The sequence below is a fragment of the Mandrillus leucophaeus genome, unplaced genomic scaffold (assembly GCF_000951045.1).
Source record: "Mandrillus leucophaeus isolate KB7577 unplaced genomic scaffold, Mleu.le_1.0 Scaffold942, whole genome shotgun sequence".
Taxonomy (NCBI): domain Eukaryota; kingdom Metazoa; phylum Chordata; class Mammalia; order Primates; family Cercopithecidae; genus Mandrillus; species Mandrillus leucophaeus.
The window spans coordinates 55,085-74,267 of record NW_012110275.1 but is presented as its reverse complement, the minus strand read 5'-3'; the positions used below and the strand labels follow the sequence as shown (position 1 = coordinate 74,267).

The 19,183-nt window shown below is 34.2% G+C and overlaps 1 protein-coding gene across 1 annotated transcript in view; it reads left to right on the top strand.

Annotated features, from left to right (window-relative positions):
* LOC105532231 (inactive N-acetylated-alpha-linked acidic dipeptidase-like protein 2) overlaps positions 1 to 19,183 on the top strand; it is a 612,136-nt gene that overhangs the window by 554,606 nt on the left and 38,347 nt on the right. Inside the window, exon 9 of the mRNA XM_011970318.1 lies at positions 3,243 to 3,389. Coding sequence (XP_011825708.1) covers positions 3,243 to 3,389 — 147 coding nt within the window. The remainder of the gene's footprint in view (positions 1 to 3,242; positions 3,390 to 19,183) is intronic.

Sequence of the window (19,183 nt, the reverse complement as noted above, 5' to 3'; positions counted from 1 at the left end):
ACAAAAAAACGCAGAAGGTCAAACTCAGCCTGGGCAACATTTGGCAACATAGTGAGACTTCATCTTGAAAATAAAAATAAGAATTGCAGGGATTGATTGGAGTGGGGTCATTTGTGCAATCTTAGAAACACGCATATGTGAGAAACACCTTTTGTCAGAGGGCAGCTATTATGTAACTAAATGTTTCTGTAACTAACCGACAATGAAAATATCAGATGTTAAACTTAAATACAATGTTTATTTTTTTAAAAAAATAATTTTAATAGGCATATATTGTAGAATTTGAAATTGTTAATTTTTGACTGTGACATTTTTCTGGTGAGAAAAAAAATTTCGATCTAAGGGAAGTGGCTGAGCATTTGTGGATGTTAAGAAATAACGTATGTAAAATGAAGTTGAAGCCAAACTATATTTTCATTTATGTTGATAAGGATGCTTTTGCTGTCTTGAAAAGACATACATGTTATTTCATTAAAGAGAAAGGTCATTTAAAAATGATTTTTACTTTCATTAGTCAGGCATCTGGAGAAAGTAAAAACCAGATCTTATCATATCCTCATTTAATGACATAAAATGGTGCAACAATCTCGGTTTTGCAAATTCAAAGGCCTCTGGCCCTATTCAGTAAACCTGAATGAGTAGAGCAGGCTGAATGTGAGGCACTAGTGATGGATGTTAATCAATGTCTTGCCTCCCCTAGGCATTCAAATTCAACTTAAAAACAAACAACAACAACAACAACAAAAATCTAGCTAAACAAATACCTCCAGAGGTGCTTGGGATTTATAACATGATACAAAGTAGTTTGTTTTTCATGATCTAGTGCTTAAGACTAGCTCTTCTTTGGGACAATTCAAGACCCTCCCTATACTGTCCCAGCTTACAATGAAACCCCAGGAGTCTTAAGCCAGAGGAATGTGTCAGAAAGTGAAAAAGGATTACCACCTTTTCGAAAAATTCAGCTTTGGAAAGAAGCCAATTGGTGGTGAGGGGTGGGGGTCACCATAAAAAGGATTAAGTTGCTACTGATTAGACTGTATGGTAAAAACATTATTTTTCTATTTCCAAAGTGGTTAATCAGTCAAGATAGTTGTAAACACATTAGACAGAAACACTGCCTTGTCTGTAAACTGAAACCCTGACTTCTTGTAAAAGTTCATACTGGCTTTCCGTTTTAATTGATGTTTAATTTTGTTGCAAAGATCTTTCCATTAGATCTTCAAAGAAACTAGTTATTGAAACATTATTATATGTTTATAACATCTAGCACTGTAGTTGAAAAAAGTTGGAATAACTAATTTTCTTAATATTACACCACGTATTTTCCAGTTTTTTGATAAATGTTAGCAAAAGACGAGATGATCTGCAAAGGAAAAGTGGGGAGCTTTATTTACTGTTAAAACAACAATCTCTAGACTAGGGAGGCACAGATTTTAGTAAAAGTGAAAGCGTATTTTCTGAAGAACAAAGGGAGAGTTTAGCTTAAATACGGAAAACTACCCGCTCAGTTGTCAATCAGGCCTATTTATGCAAATGAAGGATTCAAACTTGTTTAGTTCTGATTGGTCAAAATAGTAGAGTACTGATTGGGTGTTTTCTATGCCCCCAGAACTCTCTGTCAAACTTTTGATTGGGTGTTTTCTATGCCCCCAGAACTCTCTGTCAAACTTTTGATTGGGTGTTTTCTATGCCCCAAACGAGAACTCTGTGACAAACTTTTCTTTCAAAGGGCTGGTGAGGGGCGGTTTCCAGCTCGTTTCTCTTGTGTCTGGTTACAGGAACTGTTCTGACTCAGGGTGTAAAGCAAATGTTTGTGGAGCTGCTTTTTCCAAGAATGCACGTGGCTGCTCTTTCTCACTCTAGCAAGGCCACTTGCTTCTGTTTTTAAATTTAATCGTCCCTGTTAACCACAGGGACATCTATCTCCGCTGTGGAGCTTGAGTCTTATTTTACAGTTTTATTTTATATAGATTATATTTGAAAGTATTTTTGAAATTACGTCATGCCAAAGAAGCATGAGAGGTTGAAAAATGGATGTCTTGACTCAAAGACAAACATGGATTGAGTACATACTTTATGTGCCTGTTACCACATGTGCTGTTCATATATTTATTGCCTCATTTTCTCACAACTGCCCTGGAGATTGGTAGTCTTCCACGTTTCATAGTTGAGGCCACTGCATCTCAGATTTTTGAGAAATGTGTTAAAAAATACATTTTAATAAATATTAATTAAAGGACCTTTAGTTTGTTTTAGATGTTTGTTTTATTTTTGTAAAGCTACTGTCATTTGTTTTGCATGCCAGCCAACTCTTAGTTTAAGAAATAATAGCCTATATCATCTTATATTACCCAGATCTTGCGCTTAGCTGTGTGGTTCACTATGATCCACTGTAGTTGTTGGCCTATAACCTTAAAACATCTAGAAATATGCTTTCAGGAAGAAATGGAGAAAATTTCTTCTCTAGATTTTATTTTTATTTTTATTTATTTATTTTTTATTTATTGAGATAGAGCCTTGCTCTTGTTGCCCAGCCTGGAGTGCAATGGTGCACTCTCGGCTCACTGCAACCTCTGCCTCCTGGGTTCAAACAAGTCTCCTGCCTCATCCTCCCGAATAGCTGGAATTACAAGCACCTGCCACCATACCCGGCTAATTTTTGTATTTTTAGCAGAGACGAGGTTTCACCATGTTGACCAGGCTGGTCTCAAACTCTTGACCTCAGGTGACCCGCCTGCCTCAGCCTCCCAGAGTGCTGGGATTACAGAAGTGAGCCACCACGCCCGGCCTCTTCTCTAGTTTTTAATAAACATTTTAAGAAGAACAGAGTTATACCCTACAACGCATTCTTTAAGTTTGTGGGAAAACTTAATAAAAAAACAAAATGCTACACCTTTTTAGAGACTCAACATTCTTTTAAATATTGTCAGAGTCATCAGAGTTCAAATTAAACCTATGATAAAAAATGCTTTTGAAGCAACAACAGCAAGCAAAGCTTGAATTCTGGCCAGTGCTAGTTATGCTTCAGTAGGCGTCAGAATCAAAGAGGAGAGTTACAATGCAGATTCCTGGGCTCTACCACCCATTAGGTAGGACAGTGTGGAGCCTAAGCATTTGCATTTTTAACGATCTCCAGGGCGACATTGATGCTGCTGATCTGTGGACCGTGTTTTGAGTAGTACTTATTTAGGGATGACCTGGGAAGCATAGTATGTGTTAACAATTTAAATTATGTTTTTCAGAAAAATAATTTCAACTGTACCAGAAGAGCTCAGTGCCCAGAAACCAATATCAGTTCTATACAGATACAAGGTGATGCTGATTATTTCATCAACCATCTTGGAGTTCCCATCGTGCAGTTTGCTTATGAGGACATCAAAGCATTAGAGGTGATTGTTTCTAAAAAATGCAAAACACACACGCACAATATAGCAGACCTGCAGAATTTGGTTTTATCCTGGCTATTCAATTTTCATATCAAATAGTTCACTATAGAAAAGAGGCTTCATTTAGAGAGTTATTCTTGCTTTTTCAGAGGCTTTGCAATAGTATTTGAAAACATCAGCTCTTTTGAAAAGTGTTGAATTCAATTTGAAAAGATTTATACTGTCACTCACATTTTCACATGGTGCTCTGCAACAAGAAATTTGCAGTAGTTGGATTAACATCAAAACATAATTGTAATCTTCAGTATTCACAGAAACAGATGACATGTGCAATAGATTCTCCTCTCCTTGCCCAAAGGAAAATGCATTTCATGTTCTGTATGTTAATATGAGTCTTGTGGATTAGCTACCCAAAGTTTGTCAATAGTTTGCCTGCTTAGAAAAGATAGCACTTTTTTTTGTGAGGATGGAAGGATTTTTTTCCAAAGAATATCACAAAAGCATGATTCACCTTAATTAAGTCTCTGTTCATCCATCTTTTGGACTTCAGTCCTTCTAATCTTTCTCAGAATTATGTCTCAGGAAACTGTTTCTCTGTGGATCTAACCCTGTTGGGACACTTCACCTTCATTTACAAATCATTTATGCATTATTCGGAGCTATTTGAAAACCTCTAGAGTGGCTTGCTTGAGGTAATTATTGCATTAACAAAATAATGGCTGGAAAGTACAGTAAAACCTGCCTTGCTCTTCAAATATAAATGTTCCTCAGAAGGGGTGCATAAATTAGGTTTGTATTAGCTCAACTTCAGATATGCAACATCTTAATTATTAACAGCGTTGAGTAATATTTGGCTTTATGTTTCTCTGCAACCACACAGAAAATATTTTAATTCTTATTTATTATGTGTCTAATTCATCTTGGTTTAGTTTTAAGACAAGAATTTAGGGAGAATAGTATAGCCTTGGGAATGAGACAGAAGCCCTGACTCTGACACTTACTAGACAAATTATTTAACATCTTTCAAAATGATTTTACAAATGAAGTACTTTGGTATATTTATGGAATCTATAGAGCTGTGGTGAGGATTACATGAGACTATGCATGTAGAGGGTTTAGCTAAGCTTGAGCAGAAAAGAAGACCCCATTATTGCAGTTATTATTGTCTTATTGTAAGTACAACATATGAATGTGATAATTTCTAAACTTTTTAGATATGAACACATCAATAGAAGGCAGGAGTTTGTTAATTGTTGAGGAAAACAAGTTTATCAGGCTGAAGAGGTGGAATTTGATGAGGATCAACTGGAGGATCTGAGGTGTTAATAGGGAGAAGATTTTGAAACAGGGACCAGTGAAGTTCTAAGAACTGTATTATCCTAAGGCTAAAGTCTATCTACCAGAACTGGCTTAGTCTGAAGGAGTCAATCAGTTTTTCAAATTATTCCCAGAATATCTAACTCACACCATCAAAATAATTTGTATAATTTATCTCCAAAAAAGTAATTAAAATAGAATCCCCTATGCTTTATAACAAATGACCTTGTTGATACTGCTTTAGTGGAAGAATTTTTAAAATGGATTTGTCCCTTACAAAATGTGAATGCTTGAGATGAAATAATTTTGTATGAACTCTCTGAGGAACAGAGTAACCTTTGCTTTCTGTGTTAACCTATAATTGATATTGGTGTACAGCTATTAAGAGAAATTTTAAATATTAAAAAAAGGTTTTACCCATGATGTAAAAAATATTTGTCCTATGCCAATTAGTAAAGCAGGTAAGGAAATTAGAGCTTTTATATGAAGTTGCAGTTACAAATATATATGGAAAATAGATTGGTGGATTTGGAATTAGGAGGCCTGAAATTTTAAATCCCTTCATGTTAATGGCCCAGTTACATTGGTTTCTGGGCCTCTGCTTTTTTTAAAAAAAATCTGTATCTTATTAAAAACAAAATAAGGATAGGCGCAATGGTTCATGCCTGTAGTCCCAGCACTTTAGGAAGCCAAGACGGGCAGATTGCTTGAGCCCAGAAGTTCAATACCTGGGCAACATGGTGAAACCTTGTTTCTACAAAATAATACAAAAATTAGCTGGCTGTGTTTGCAGGCGCCTATAGTCCTGGCTGCTGGGGGGTTAGGAGGGCTGTGATGGGAGGGTCGCTGGAGTCCTGGAGGCAGAGGTTGCAGTGAGCCAAGATCACACCACTGCACTCCAACCTGGGTGACAGAGTGCGACACTATCTCAAAACAAAAACAACAAAAACAACAACAACAAAAACAACAACAAAACAAACCCATAATATCTACCACTTATTGCTTATTTACCACTTTTTGAGTACTTGCTGTGCTAAGTATTTTATACCCCTTGTATCATTTATTATTTAAAACATCACTATAAATTAGCTTTTATTATTAACTGTGTTCAGGCTGAGAATGAAATGGAATTTAAAGGCTAGTAGGTTATCCAAGGTCATAAAGATAATAAATGGCCAAAACAGATGTTCATCTAAGATATGTTTAACAGTAAGCCTATGTTCTCAACTATTGTACTAAAGATTGCAAATTGGAAGCCCAAGGGCAAGAGATAGTCTATCAATATTTTTTGTTTGACCTGTACATTATTGAAAAATTTAATTTCTTGAAATATTGTAAACTTTTTCTCCACGGAAACAGTCAACTAAATGGGCACTGCTCACTAGCCTGCCATGTTGTTTGTCCAACAGTGCAGTTAAGAAGAATATTTTCTTCAACACCTGTTTCTATCACAGATTAGGAGATGAATACTCAAGTAAGGGTCACATGTCTCACCAGACTTGTGTCACTTATAGTATCTGTGTGGTCCCTGTAGGGACTGAGCTCATTATCTCCACACCCATTTTAGTAAAAGAGTTAAAGTGAATAATTTTATAGCTGCTTCCACTTTCAAAGTGATATTTTCTAAAAGAACTATTTTTATTATTATATCCACGGTTTTGAAGAAATTATCTATTTGATACTTATTAGGGTGATTATAATGCAAACCTTCAAATTACTATGTATCTATATATATTTTGTCCAGCAAGATTGATCATGGATCTATTATGTTCATTTTCAACAACTGAATCATGATAATAGGTGGAAAATTGTACCGTAGGAAAATAAACTAGTGCAATAGAGGCCAATTTTTATGTACACGTCTATAAAACATGATATATTTTTAAATATCTATCCCCAATATTTCAAACTATTCCACATTTGACACCAATGGCTTTTACCTGTAGTTTCTCTGAATGCAAATGTATTGCATAAAATTGCTTAAAGTCCCTTTGATCTTTAGCTTTTCTTGGTATCTATACTCTAATTTTCCAATAATTAACTTTTACAAATGCATCGCAATCCATGGATTTGCCAAATATTAGAATGATTCCTTCTCATAAAATAGTGCCCTGTTAATTGAAACATCTCCAGTTGTAAGCTTCATTTAAATAAGGTTTTAGATTTATAAACACCATTGCACCTGTTGGGAGAAGCATTCTGTACAGATTAAATACAATGCAGAGATTGTCAAAAAGGAAAAGACAGATGCTTTCTGATTAAGAATGCAATATTTATGACAGTCTGGTGATCCAATGCACATTTCCTCTGTCACTTAGCAGCTGTTTTACATTTTTGTTTCAGATCAGTATATTTATTCTCTATAGGGCATGCCAGAGGGTCCTTCTTAGTATATCAAAAGAGCAATCCATGCCCTAGCAAGCTTCATATCACAAATTGAAGCTCTGATTCCTCACTCTGTTTAACCTTATGTTTTTTTCTCTTCTGCTTGAAACATTCTATTTTAAACCCAATTTACCTCTATAATAGAGCATTTAACATTTAAATAATAATGAGATAAAAGAGTATTATAGCTTTTATATAGCAGGAGTCATGGCATAATTGTTTCAATATCATTTAATAACCCAGGGGCAGAAATTCAAGTAGCATAGGTATTTTGAAACTCTTACTAATTTTTTTTTTAAAAACTAGATAACTCTGATACCAATTCTAATTTTTAAAGCAATATACAGCAGCATATAATTATGCCTCTCTGTGTGTGTGTGTGTGTACGTGTGTGTCAACTTTAACATTGAGGTAATTCTATGAGATAAAAGTAATAAAAGTAGTTCATTTGTGCAAACATAATACAGTCACAGTTTGACAATACACATATACACATGTTGGAACAGTGTAACTCATAGTTTTCTGCTGATTTTTCATGTTTTATTCTCAGTAGAATAATTTGTTACTTAAATAACATTACATTTTCTATTTGAAACTGAGTCATGATCAATGTTAGGTTAACAGAAATAGTTCCAAAGTCCATTAAAAGTTCTTGATTTAAGGAAACTAAATGGTTACATTTAGCTGTTTGTAGGTTCAAGTGATGTTTTGCAGTATCTGATGAAATCCCTTTAATGTGGGTAACTACAAAATTTATACAAAGTCACTTAAGAATGAGATTTTACCTTTTCTACTTCAACGTGTGCCAATTGAAAACAAGATGAAAAGGGGTTTGTTGGTGTTGTCTCTAGATCATTATCTTTCTTTGTAACTTATTTTTAAAAAATGTCTTAAAATATGGTATTTAGACATATGCTGTTATTATTTTCAGATCAGATTTGCTTCATTTAGTGCTGGGGTTCTCAACATTTTGGTCTAAAAATCCATTTACTCTCAAAAGTACCAAAGATTCCTCAAAAGTTTTGATTATGTGTTAATACCTACATAGTAGAAACTAAAAGTGAGAAAAATGCATAATATTTATTTTAAAATTATTTCATAGTATCAATAACTAAATTAGTATTACCTTATTATAATTATTATCAATATAAATAAATCTAATGCAAATTAATGAAAATAACTCATTTTATTTAAAAATATTAACCAAGAGAAAAATATAAATGAGAAGAGTGATGTTATTTTACAGTTTCAAAAATCTCTTTAAGAAAGGCTGAATAGGCCGGTCGCAGTGACTCACGCCTGTAATCCCTGCAGTTTGGCAGGCTGAGGCAGGCAGATCACCTGAGGTCAGGAGATTGGGACCAGCCTGATGAACATGGTGAAACCCCATCTCTACTAAAAAATTCAAAAATTAGCCAGGCGTGGTGGCAGTTGCCTGTAATCCCAGCTACTCAGGAGGCTGAGGCAGGAGAATCACTTGAACCCTGTGGGCGGAGGTTGTAGTGAGCCGAGATGGTGCCATTGCACTCCAGCCTGGGCAAGAGGGCGACTCTGTCTCAAAATGAATAAATAAATAAATAAAGCCTGAATACAAGACAATTGGATTTTCATACCTGTTCCTGCATTATATTTTATAATATGTTGCTTTATTGTAAAAGTATGAAGAAAAATCTGGTCCAATATTTTATTCATATAATGACAAGTATTTTTCTTTGGAACTACACTGCAACTTAACGAGTGTTAGTTTCCTAAAGGTTAATATCAATGTGGAATCTGAATCCATCTTAATGAACTTTTTGTACTCCACACACTTGTGAATGCAGAGTGAAAATGAGAGTAAAAAAAGCATATAATATTACTAGCATTATAAAAATAGTTTTGATCTCCTGATCCTTGAAGGTCTCTGGCCCACACTTTGAGGAATTCTTATTTGAGGAAATGGACTTGGTTAGACCAGTCTACTTTAATTGTTGTGATGTCTGACAAGGCATTCAATTACATCTTATTCAAAGATTTGAGCTGTGATTCTATATAAAACTGTGTATCTTTTCTGGGCATCTTTGAGTATTGCTATCCCATTCACCTTACAAACAGCATGAAGTAGAGAATAAAACACTCCCATAAACTGTGGCTCTGCAAAGAATTCTGCTTCTTAAAGGCATTTCTTTAGAAGAGAAGGTTAAACCCCAATCACAAATCAACAGTTATAGAGCAGAATTGAAAACCTTGATTGTACAGTATATGAAATGCCTGTCACAAAGGAAGTGCTGTTAAAATTACTGTATGCTTCTAAGAGCCTGAGGAATAAACACAAGAAGTTGAAATATGAGACAAATACTAAAAAAAATAAAATAGAGATACACTTAAAACTCAAATGGATAATTTAAAAGATCACACTTCCAATTGCCTAATATTTTGAAATGGCTACAAGGAGGACAGCTTTCCCTTAGCAGTTGTCCTTGCTTAGAATTCCAAATAAGAAGATTTGTTCTAAATAACTACCATCATTGGATCAAACTAACATACTATATTTTAATTCTAATGCTGTTTTCAGTAATTATCTTGTGATCATCCTTGTTATGATGGAGGCAGTTTTCTAATAAAGTCTTTTTAAAAATAATTTCAATAATACTACTTGCAGGTGGGTTTAATGATAAACCATGTTATAAAATTGACAGCAGTAAAGTTAAGAATATAGGACAACTTCAACATACTTTATTAACTGCTAACAGATATTTGTTATTTAGCCAGCAGTTATTAAGCACTTGCTGTGATCCGGGCACTGTGTTAGAAATACAAAGATGAATAAAACATGCCCCTCTTTCCCTCAAAGTGGTCACAGTCTAGATTCAAACTCATTCATATAAACAATTACATAAAGTAGGTACAGTAGAGGTTCTTATCAATGACTTCCATTTAACCACCATGCAGAACTAATTGACAGTTTCCACTCCTTTAAAACGTAATGGCCAACGATCAAAGATTTCTGAAGCTCATCATAGTAAGACCCTTTCTGGAGTTTTGCACACTTGTGTTCTCTCAGGTTCAGTGATATGCTTGCCTGGAGTCAACTACATTCTCAAATGTATACAGATGCTACTTGACTTAACAATGGGGTTACAGCCCAATAAACTCACCGTATGTTGACAACTTCATGTCTAAAATGCATTTAACATACCTAACCTATCAAACATGTTACCTTAGCCTAGCCTATACTCAGAACTCTTTTGGTACAGTGGTCAATAAATTACATGATGTGTTCAACAGTTTATTATAAAATAGTGTTTGTGATACATTATTGAGCCCAGCATCAAGAGAGTATTGTGATGCATATCACTAGCCCATAAAAAAGACCAAAATTCAAAATTTGAAGTATGCTTCCTACTGAATGTTTATCACTTTTACACTATCATAAAGTAGAAAAATTGTGAAGTCAAACCATCATAAGTTGGAGACTGTCTGTATATGCCCTCTGCAAATGCAATTGTTTTTCATGATTAGATAATGTAATTGTTACATAAGCTTGTGAATCATGAGTATGAAAGAAAAAACTTCTAAGACACCTATATTTATGACAGTCTGAAAGGATGAGCTGCAAATAAAAAATCTGATGTTTGGGGAACCAGGCAACTATCAACGACTGGAGGAAATTGATAGTAATCTGGATGCATTCTGAAATCAGTTTACTTCATGAGTATTTTTTAAAGTTTTATTTTAAACAAAAGGCAGTAATGCAGATAATGTATAGTGCAAGAAAGAAATAATAGAATTGTATTCAACAAGCCAACGTTCAGAGAAAAAGCCTTGGCTTCACTTCAAAATATTGGCCAATAAATATGCACTCACAGGTTTTTAATTCAAATACAATGTTTTACTTAATATGATTTCTTTTTAAAAAACTGATTATATGAACTAGCTTCTAATTAATTAACCTGTCAACTAGTGAGACAAATCATGTTTGCCAAGAGGACTTCCAATTTACAGTGAAATGATAAAGGCAAGGTAAAGCAAGGAAAATTATATTTAACATACACTCCTAATGTTTGTGCCAGGCATTGTTCTAAGTCTTTTATACATGTTAACTCACTTAATTATTGTAGTTATAAAGTAGTAACTAGCACCAATGAGGAAGGTACTGTTGTTACTACTTTTTTTTGTTTGTTTATTTTTTGTTTTTTGTTTTTTTGTGACGGCGTCTGGCTCTGTCATCCAGGCTAGAGTGCATTGTTGCAATCTCGGCTCACTGCAACCTCCACCTCCCAGGTTCAAGCGATTCTCCTGCCTCAGCCTCCCGAGTAGCTGGGATTACAGGCGTGCGTCACCACGCCCAGCTAATTTTTGTATTTTTAGTAGAGATGGGGTATCACCATGTTGCCCAGGCTAGTCTCGAACTCCTGACGTCAGGTCATCTACGCATCTTGTCCTCCCAAAGTACTGGGATTACAGGTGTGAGCTACCACACCTGCCCTACTGTTATCACTTTTATTAAAGATGAGGAAACTGAGCACAAAGCAGTTATGAAAACCGGCCAAGGTCACCCATCTGTTAAATGATAGAATCAAGATTCCAACCTAACATTCTATCACCAGATTTCTGGACTCTTTTCTCGACTTTTATGCTGTTTCTTAGGGTTTTCTAGATAAAATGATGTACAGTCATGTGCCTCTAATGATGGAAATATGTTCTGAGAAATGTCATTAGGTGATTTTGTTGTGTAAGCATCATGGAGTGTACTTACACAAAACTAGATGGTATAGCCTCCTACACACCTAGGCTATATGGCATAGCCTATTCATCCTAGGCCGCAAACCTGCACAGCATGATACTGTAGACTGTACTGAATACTATAGCCAATTATAATACAATGGTATTTGTGAATCTAAACGTGTAAAAAGTACAGTAAAGTATAATATAAAAGTACACATGTATAGGGCACTTATTATGAATGGAGCTTACAGGACTGGAAGTTTCTCTGGGTGAATGAGTGAGTGGTGAATGAATGTGAAGGCCTAGGACATTTCTGTGCACTATTAAAGACTTAATAAGCACTATACACATAGGCTGCACTAAATTTATTTTAAAAATCTTTCTTTAGTAATAAATAACCTTAGTTTACTGTAACTTTTTTACTTTGTAAACTTTTTTTTAACTTTTTGACCCTTTTGTAATAACATTTAGCTTAAAACACAACACATTATACAGCTGTACAAAAATATTTTCTTTCTTTCTCTCCTTATTCTATAAGCTTTTTTCTATTTTTATAAATTATTTATTTATTTACTTTTAAAACTTTTTTGTTAAAAACTGAGACACAAACACACACAGTAACCTAGCCCTCCACAGCATAAGGATCTTCAAGACCTCACTAGGCCACAGGAACCTTTCTGTACCATTGTACTCTTCTGGGACTACCATAGCATATGCCATCCATCATTGACCAACATGTTATGCAGGACATGACTGGATTTCTAAAATACCTTTTATCTTCCACTAGATTCATAGTGCAGTATATTTTTCTAGTTTTCTATACAAAGGTCCTAAATGTTTTAGCTTTGGCCATTCTCAACTTTAAGCAACAGCTATAAATGGGTAATATTTCTTAGCTGAATTGAAAGTAAACTGATAATTTTTAAATACTGACAAAAACTAATGTTAATGTTTCCTTATAGTAGTTTGCTTATTGTTTTACAAAACATAGCCTATAACTAGATTCTATGCATCTAAAAGTTTGTATTTCCAAGAAATATAAGTGGAATGAATTAAAGGCATTACAGGAAAAATATGATAAAATCAACCTACTGTAATCATGAGTATTTAGTTTCCTAAATTAAAAAAAATAAAGATATGATGTTGGTTTTTCCTGTCTCTTCATTCCTTGGTAATTGTCCATGTAATGTAAAGGCTAGCTGCTTTTATGTTGTATTTGTTCTATCCCTTGTTTCCTAATTTTATTTCCAAGTTGATTTTGGAATATGAGATGAACAAGTTCATGTCTTCTAATTTTGATGACAATGCCACATTTCTTTGAATAGAATATTTTTAGATTAAAAATATTTGGAATCTAATTTAGATGATTTTTTAAAAATTTAAGATTAAAATGTTAAGAATAGTTTGGATACCCATATGCTCTAACAATAAACTCCAGTAAGAAATGACTCATCTGGAGCTCAAATAGCTGTGGATGATGACTATGGCCATGAATGAATTTCCATGCCCTATTCTTGAATCTCTACACCTTCATCTTATTTTAATTGCATTTGGAATGGCAGGTTACTATGCCTATTTCACAGCTTACATACACAGAAACTTATCTTGTTTTTATTTTTTAAATAAGCAAATGTTTCTGTGCAGACTACAAAGAAAGACACAGTAGCTTTGAAGTCTCATAAATGTTAAAAAATAAATAAATAAATAAATTGAGGCCAAGGCTACTTGGCTTATAAAGATCACTATTGCTTCTTTATGAAAGTTTTGGCTTTTACATTAGTCTCAGGAGGGCTACAGTTGTCTTCAGTCTCCTTTCATGATGATTCTGTTCCTAGACTTTAAATGAATAGAAATAATGCTGAAGAGAACAAAGTATTTACCAGTATTTTTATTTCTACAGTCTCTTGTCAATAGCTTTAGCCTTGAAATTATTCTTGTCTAATATTTTGTTACAAGTAAAGAACATTTTAATTCTAAATAGTGCAATGTTTATGTACTACTGAGAAGTGGACAAAAGTAGGAAAAAATAAACTCTACCTTTATGTACAAAGTCATTTTCAGTTTCCTAAACCAGTACTTTGTTGCTTTATTTTTATTCATGATGATTCTTATTAGAGCATAAGAAATTTTACATATACTGCATGCTTACAAATAATTTCTAATTAATGACATACACACACACACACACACACACACACACATATATATATATGTATTAATTCAACCGTAATACATATAAGAAATTTTGGGTAAATGCTTCTGGGACCTATGCTTAGAAATAATAACATTGGATTAGGACATTGCCCATGGCAAAACATTGGAGTTAAATTTAGGGTGCTTTGTCTCCCAGTACTAGCCAAACTGCCAAGGTTAGGAACACAAACCCCATTGACTATCATTGGTTTGAAGACTCCCAGCAGTTCAGGGATGATTTTGAACAATCCAAGTGATTAAATTAAGATCAGAGGCATCTTTGGTAAAAGGATGGTCCCAAGAGTAGTGAATCCACAGATGTGCATGGCCCTGACTCCCTCTGATGGACTAACAACAACAACACTCATTGATTCATTGATTTTTAGAGTAGCATTGATCATGGATCCCAAATATTTTTATTCATTACTCTATAATAAAAGGAAATAAAAGCTTAGACAGATTCATTCAATTGACTGAAAGTTTTAAAAAGAGTTAATTGCAGACTTAGTTCTCCCTACTCCCAGTGCTTCTAAACTCCTAAATGTTTTATGCTTGCCCTTGCTTCTTTTCTCACCCATGCAGTTCAAACTCATATTGTTAAAGGGTCAACAGTATTTTCAATTTTTTAGTTGATTCTGCAATTTAGTCTATTTCAGCTGATTAAACTTGATATTTTATATTAGCTCACAGGTGAAGCCATAGCCTGGGCTTCTCCTAAATTTTCAGGTGAACATGAGGCAATGGTAGCAATGAAGGCATATATACCATATGGAAAAATACTAAATGTTTAAATGTTATGAATCAAATTAAAATATTGTTAAATAAAACTTTATCTTCCTTCCTAACTTGAGAAAAACCTTCCTAACTTGAGACTCCTGAGAATCCCATGCCCAAATGTGGTAAAAGAGGAAGTACTGGTCCCCAGGCCCCTGATTAGTGATTCTTGATCTATTTTTCCTTTGCTGCCTACCTTGACTCCATCGCACACCATGAGAGACCTTTCATATATGTGTGTGGACACCGCAGTTTGCAATTTTAAGCACAGTTCATAACCCACACAAATAGTTGCTCCTTATCTACTTTCTTGACTTTGTATTACACTGCGAAGGGACAGATGACAGACCTAGATGTGATAGACCTGGAGGTGATAGACCTGGAGATGGGAGACCTGGAGAACAGGGCTACTCAATCACTGGAAGCAGATATGGGGCCATTTGGGCAGGGAATTCTGAGATTCTAGAACTCAGAGTAACTAGAACTTGATCTAAAAGGGGAGTTGTGGACTCTGTGCACGTCTATGTTGATTTAACTTTGAAAAACTTCGGGGTAAAAAAAAAAAATGCCTAGACTGTACAACCCACAGTTTGAGTATGCCAAAAGACAGTAAGTCCTGGTGTGGGAAAAGTATGTATATTCTTGAATAAGCCTGATTCAATGCCTTAATCTTGTTACCTTAGATTTGTCCCTAAGAAATGTGGAGACCTGAACCAATTATTATAGAGTCATTGGCAACCTCAATTGGGTTTTGGTCTAAACTGGGTTTTAAAAGGTGTATCTATTCAGTGGTTGTGACCTGAACCTATGAGGTACTCAATACAGCAAACTATTCCTAGGATATGGTTGAAAATAGGTTTCAAAATATAATATTATAAGGGTATAAAAAGAAGTAAGAAGTTGTCCCAAAATGTAGAATGTTCAGTTAAAGAAACACAGTATATGGGAGATGTGTTTTTAAGTAAGAGCTCAATTTAGGAGACTTTCTTTCTTTCTTTTTTTCTTTTTTCTTTTTTTTTTTTTTTTTTTTTGAGATGGAGTCTCGCTCTGTGACCCTAGCTGGAGTGCAGTGGCGTGATCTCGGCTCACTGCATCCTCTGTCTCCCAGGCTCACACCATTCTCCTGCCTCAGCCTCCTGAGTAGCTGGGACTACAGGTGCCTGCCACCACACCCAGCTAATTTTTGTATTTTTAGTAGAGACAAGGTATCACCGTGTTAGCCAGGATGGTCTTGAACTCCTGACTTTGTGATCCACCCACCTCGGTCTCCCAAAGTGCTGGGATTACAGGCGTGAGTTACTGTGCCCAGTCAGGAGACTTTCTAAGCAAAGAAATACATAATTAAACTTGATCAAACTATGGGCAAGCTCAAAATGTTAACTAATTGCCATCAAATCCAGTTTAAAGATTATGGCCACATACTACTTTGAAAAGTTTGTAGAATGGTGTTTTTTATAACCCTTAAATGGTGTGTGTATACATACCAAAATATTTTGGACAAAGAAACATCTTTGGATATTTGTTGACAGAGGATCATTAGAATTTATGGTTTGAATCTTAATGAGAAACATGTAAATTCTAAATTAAAACAGTAGAAAGAAAGAAGGGAGTGTTGGTTAAGAATTTAATCTGAATTTACTCAAGTTACTTTTGTTCTACTGGTAGCCATTATACTTTAGTTTATATCTTGTAAACAGAGCACTGCTATGTAATATAATATAAAAAAAAATTACACCAGAAAACTAAATAGTCCTACTATTTGCTTGAAATACTGGTACTGGTAATTTTACATTTGTTTAATAAATGGATGAATCAATGTGTAGATACAATTTTTTATTATCATTTTGATCATGGCTACTATGTGCTCACAAATATTAATTCCCTCCTTTCCATCCTTATTTTCTTCCTTCTTTCCTTCCCTCCTTTCCTTTCTTCCTTCCTTTCTTCTTTCCTCTCTTTCTTCTTTTTTAAATTTCTACCTTTAATTAAAATTTGATCATTGTATATATATAATTCCTATTTATCTATCTAAAATAATATTAATACAGCTTTTCATGTTATTTAAAAACATGTAAACAGAGCATTACATGGTTGTATCATAATTGATATAACTATTAAATGCTCTTGGATATTAAGTTTGCCTGCATTGTTTTGTTATCATAAGAACCCTTTTGTTGAGCATTTTTAGAATTGATATTTGTTGCTCTCTCTAGTTCTTCTAAGATAAATTTCTAAGCATAAAGTTTGGACCAAAATTTAAATATTTAAGCCCCTTGACAAAATTGAAAAACAAAAACAAAAACAAAAACCTCCCTGAATGGTTGGTCATTTAAAAACCTTAATGGCAGAGCACGAGAGTGCTCTTTAAAGTCAGCTTGCCAAAAATGTGCCTTTAAAAATATATATTTACCAAATCTTTCTTTCAATTGATTTTTTCATATATTAACATAATCAATGTCAATTGATTGATCTGTTTTTGTTTTTGTTTTTTTTTTTTGGAAAGAATAGTTGACATAGTGTCTGTATCTGGAAATAAATATAGTAACATATCAACATATTTAAATCTTCTTCCAGATGTAAGAATAGAAATAATATGGTATAGAGGTTAATTTGAGGACTTATCACAAACATTATAAATTTATAATTAACTTAATAATCAGTGCCAAGATGGCATTTATAAAGGAATCTATGTTCGAATTTAGCAAGGTATGAATCTATCTGCAGATCAACATACTCAGATTTTGGAGGCTGAACTTCATTAAAGCGTTTGAAGTGTTGAAGCTAGGAAATAGAAAATGCATGATGGCCAGGTTGACAGGTGTCAGGGATTGGCTTATGAAAGTCCCACTATATTGTTTCAATCTACTACAAGGACATCGTATATAGAACCCTTTCAACAAGGTCATAGAAGTTCCTAAAAGGGTGGGAGAGAGGATACAATGAAAATAATTGCAGTTAAAAGTGCGCATAAATCAGGGTTTAATGAATTCAAGGACATAATTTTAAAATTATAGGTGTTTGCTTTCAGTACTGAGCAAAGGTATATGTGTGTGCTTAGGGATGAAGGGGGGTACGAATTATTAAGAGGCCCAGGGCATGATTAATGTTCCTGTCTAGTGGGTATGCCACCCCTTCAAAATAGCTTGTGCTGTTACTACACTATGATTAACCTGTAAGGCAACAGAAAAATAGACTCATACCGCATTGCACTCTATCATTCCCTGATATTTTTTAGGAGGTGTCATAGGAAAAAATGACACTTCAACTTGTGTAGGTGGGTGGATGGGGTTAGCGTGGAAGTAGAAGGTATAGAGTCCTGAATATAAATGCTATTTATGATATCTCTATTTTGTCTGTTTTATTATTGATTTTTCTGTGGTTTCATACATAAAGCATCTTTTTCTCAATATGAAGAATGAAATTTAACTTAATTTAAACAGAAGATTTCACTGATGCTAAAAGAAATATCAAGCACATAGGCTTAGAAATTTCCTGAAAACATTTGTTAAACTAGTTTATATTTCTGAAAAATATTCCAGAGGGGAAAAAATGGAAAGGAACAAATATGGTTTGTTAGCAGAAAGTAATTTATTTTTTTAATTCTTAAAAATGTTAATCATCATTCCAATTAGGTTTAATTGAGCACAAACTCTGTGCAGAACACTATGCTATGAATTAGGAACAGATAAAGCTAAGATATCATCCATGATGCTTAAGGGGTTTATAATCTCTTTAGAGCATTCAGGCATGAGTATAAACAAACAAATGACAATAAAAGTAAAGTGAAGTTCAGTGCCAAGTAATTTCTGTAGACACTAAGGGTATCTGAGCCATATCAAACCGAGTGACTCAATTAAAATTTTAATTATTTTTATTTTTCTAGAAATATATATGTATATATGCATGTGTGTGTGCATGTGTGTGTTTATATATATGTATGAAAATGTTTTATGTATATAACATTGTCACAGATTCTTGGACAACATATTATGCAATATGCATATACCCATCATAGATGAAGTAAACCTCAAGAGTAATATAGTGGAAAAATAAAATCTGAGGCTGTAGCTATCAAATGATAAATCAGAGAGATAGTCATTTTAGCAGAGAGCGGGTCTTACAAGTCTGCAAACCACTGTACTCTGGAGCTCAAAGTGACTGCACTACAAATGCTATTCTTTCATAGTAATGTTCAGGGTCAGTTTCTAAAATCATCCATTGATTGGCTACCAATACAATTCATATATAAAAGTTTCTGGGTATAATAGTATCTTTTTATATCAGAATCTAGACTTCTGGAAACACTCCCTACACAGGACATAGCCGTAATTCCACCGATGCAAGCACTATTTTTGAAATCATCATTGACTATTTTGTTCCTCACACCCTAGTCTATTCTTTCCTTTCTTTCTTTTTTTTTT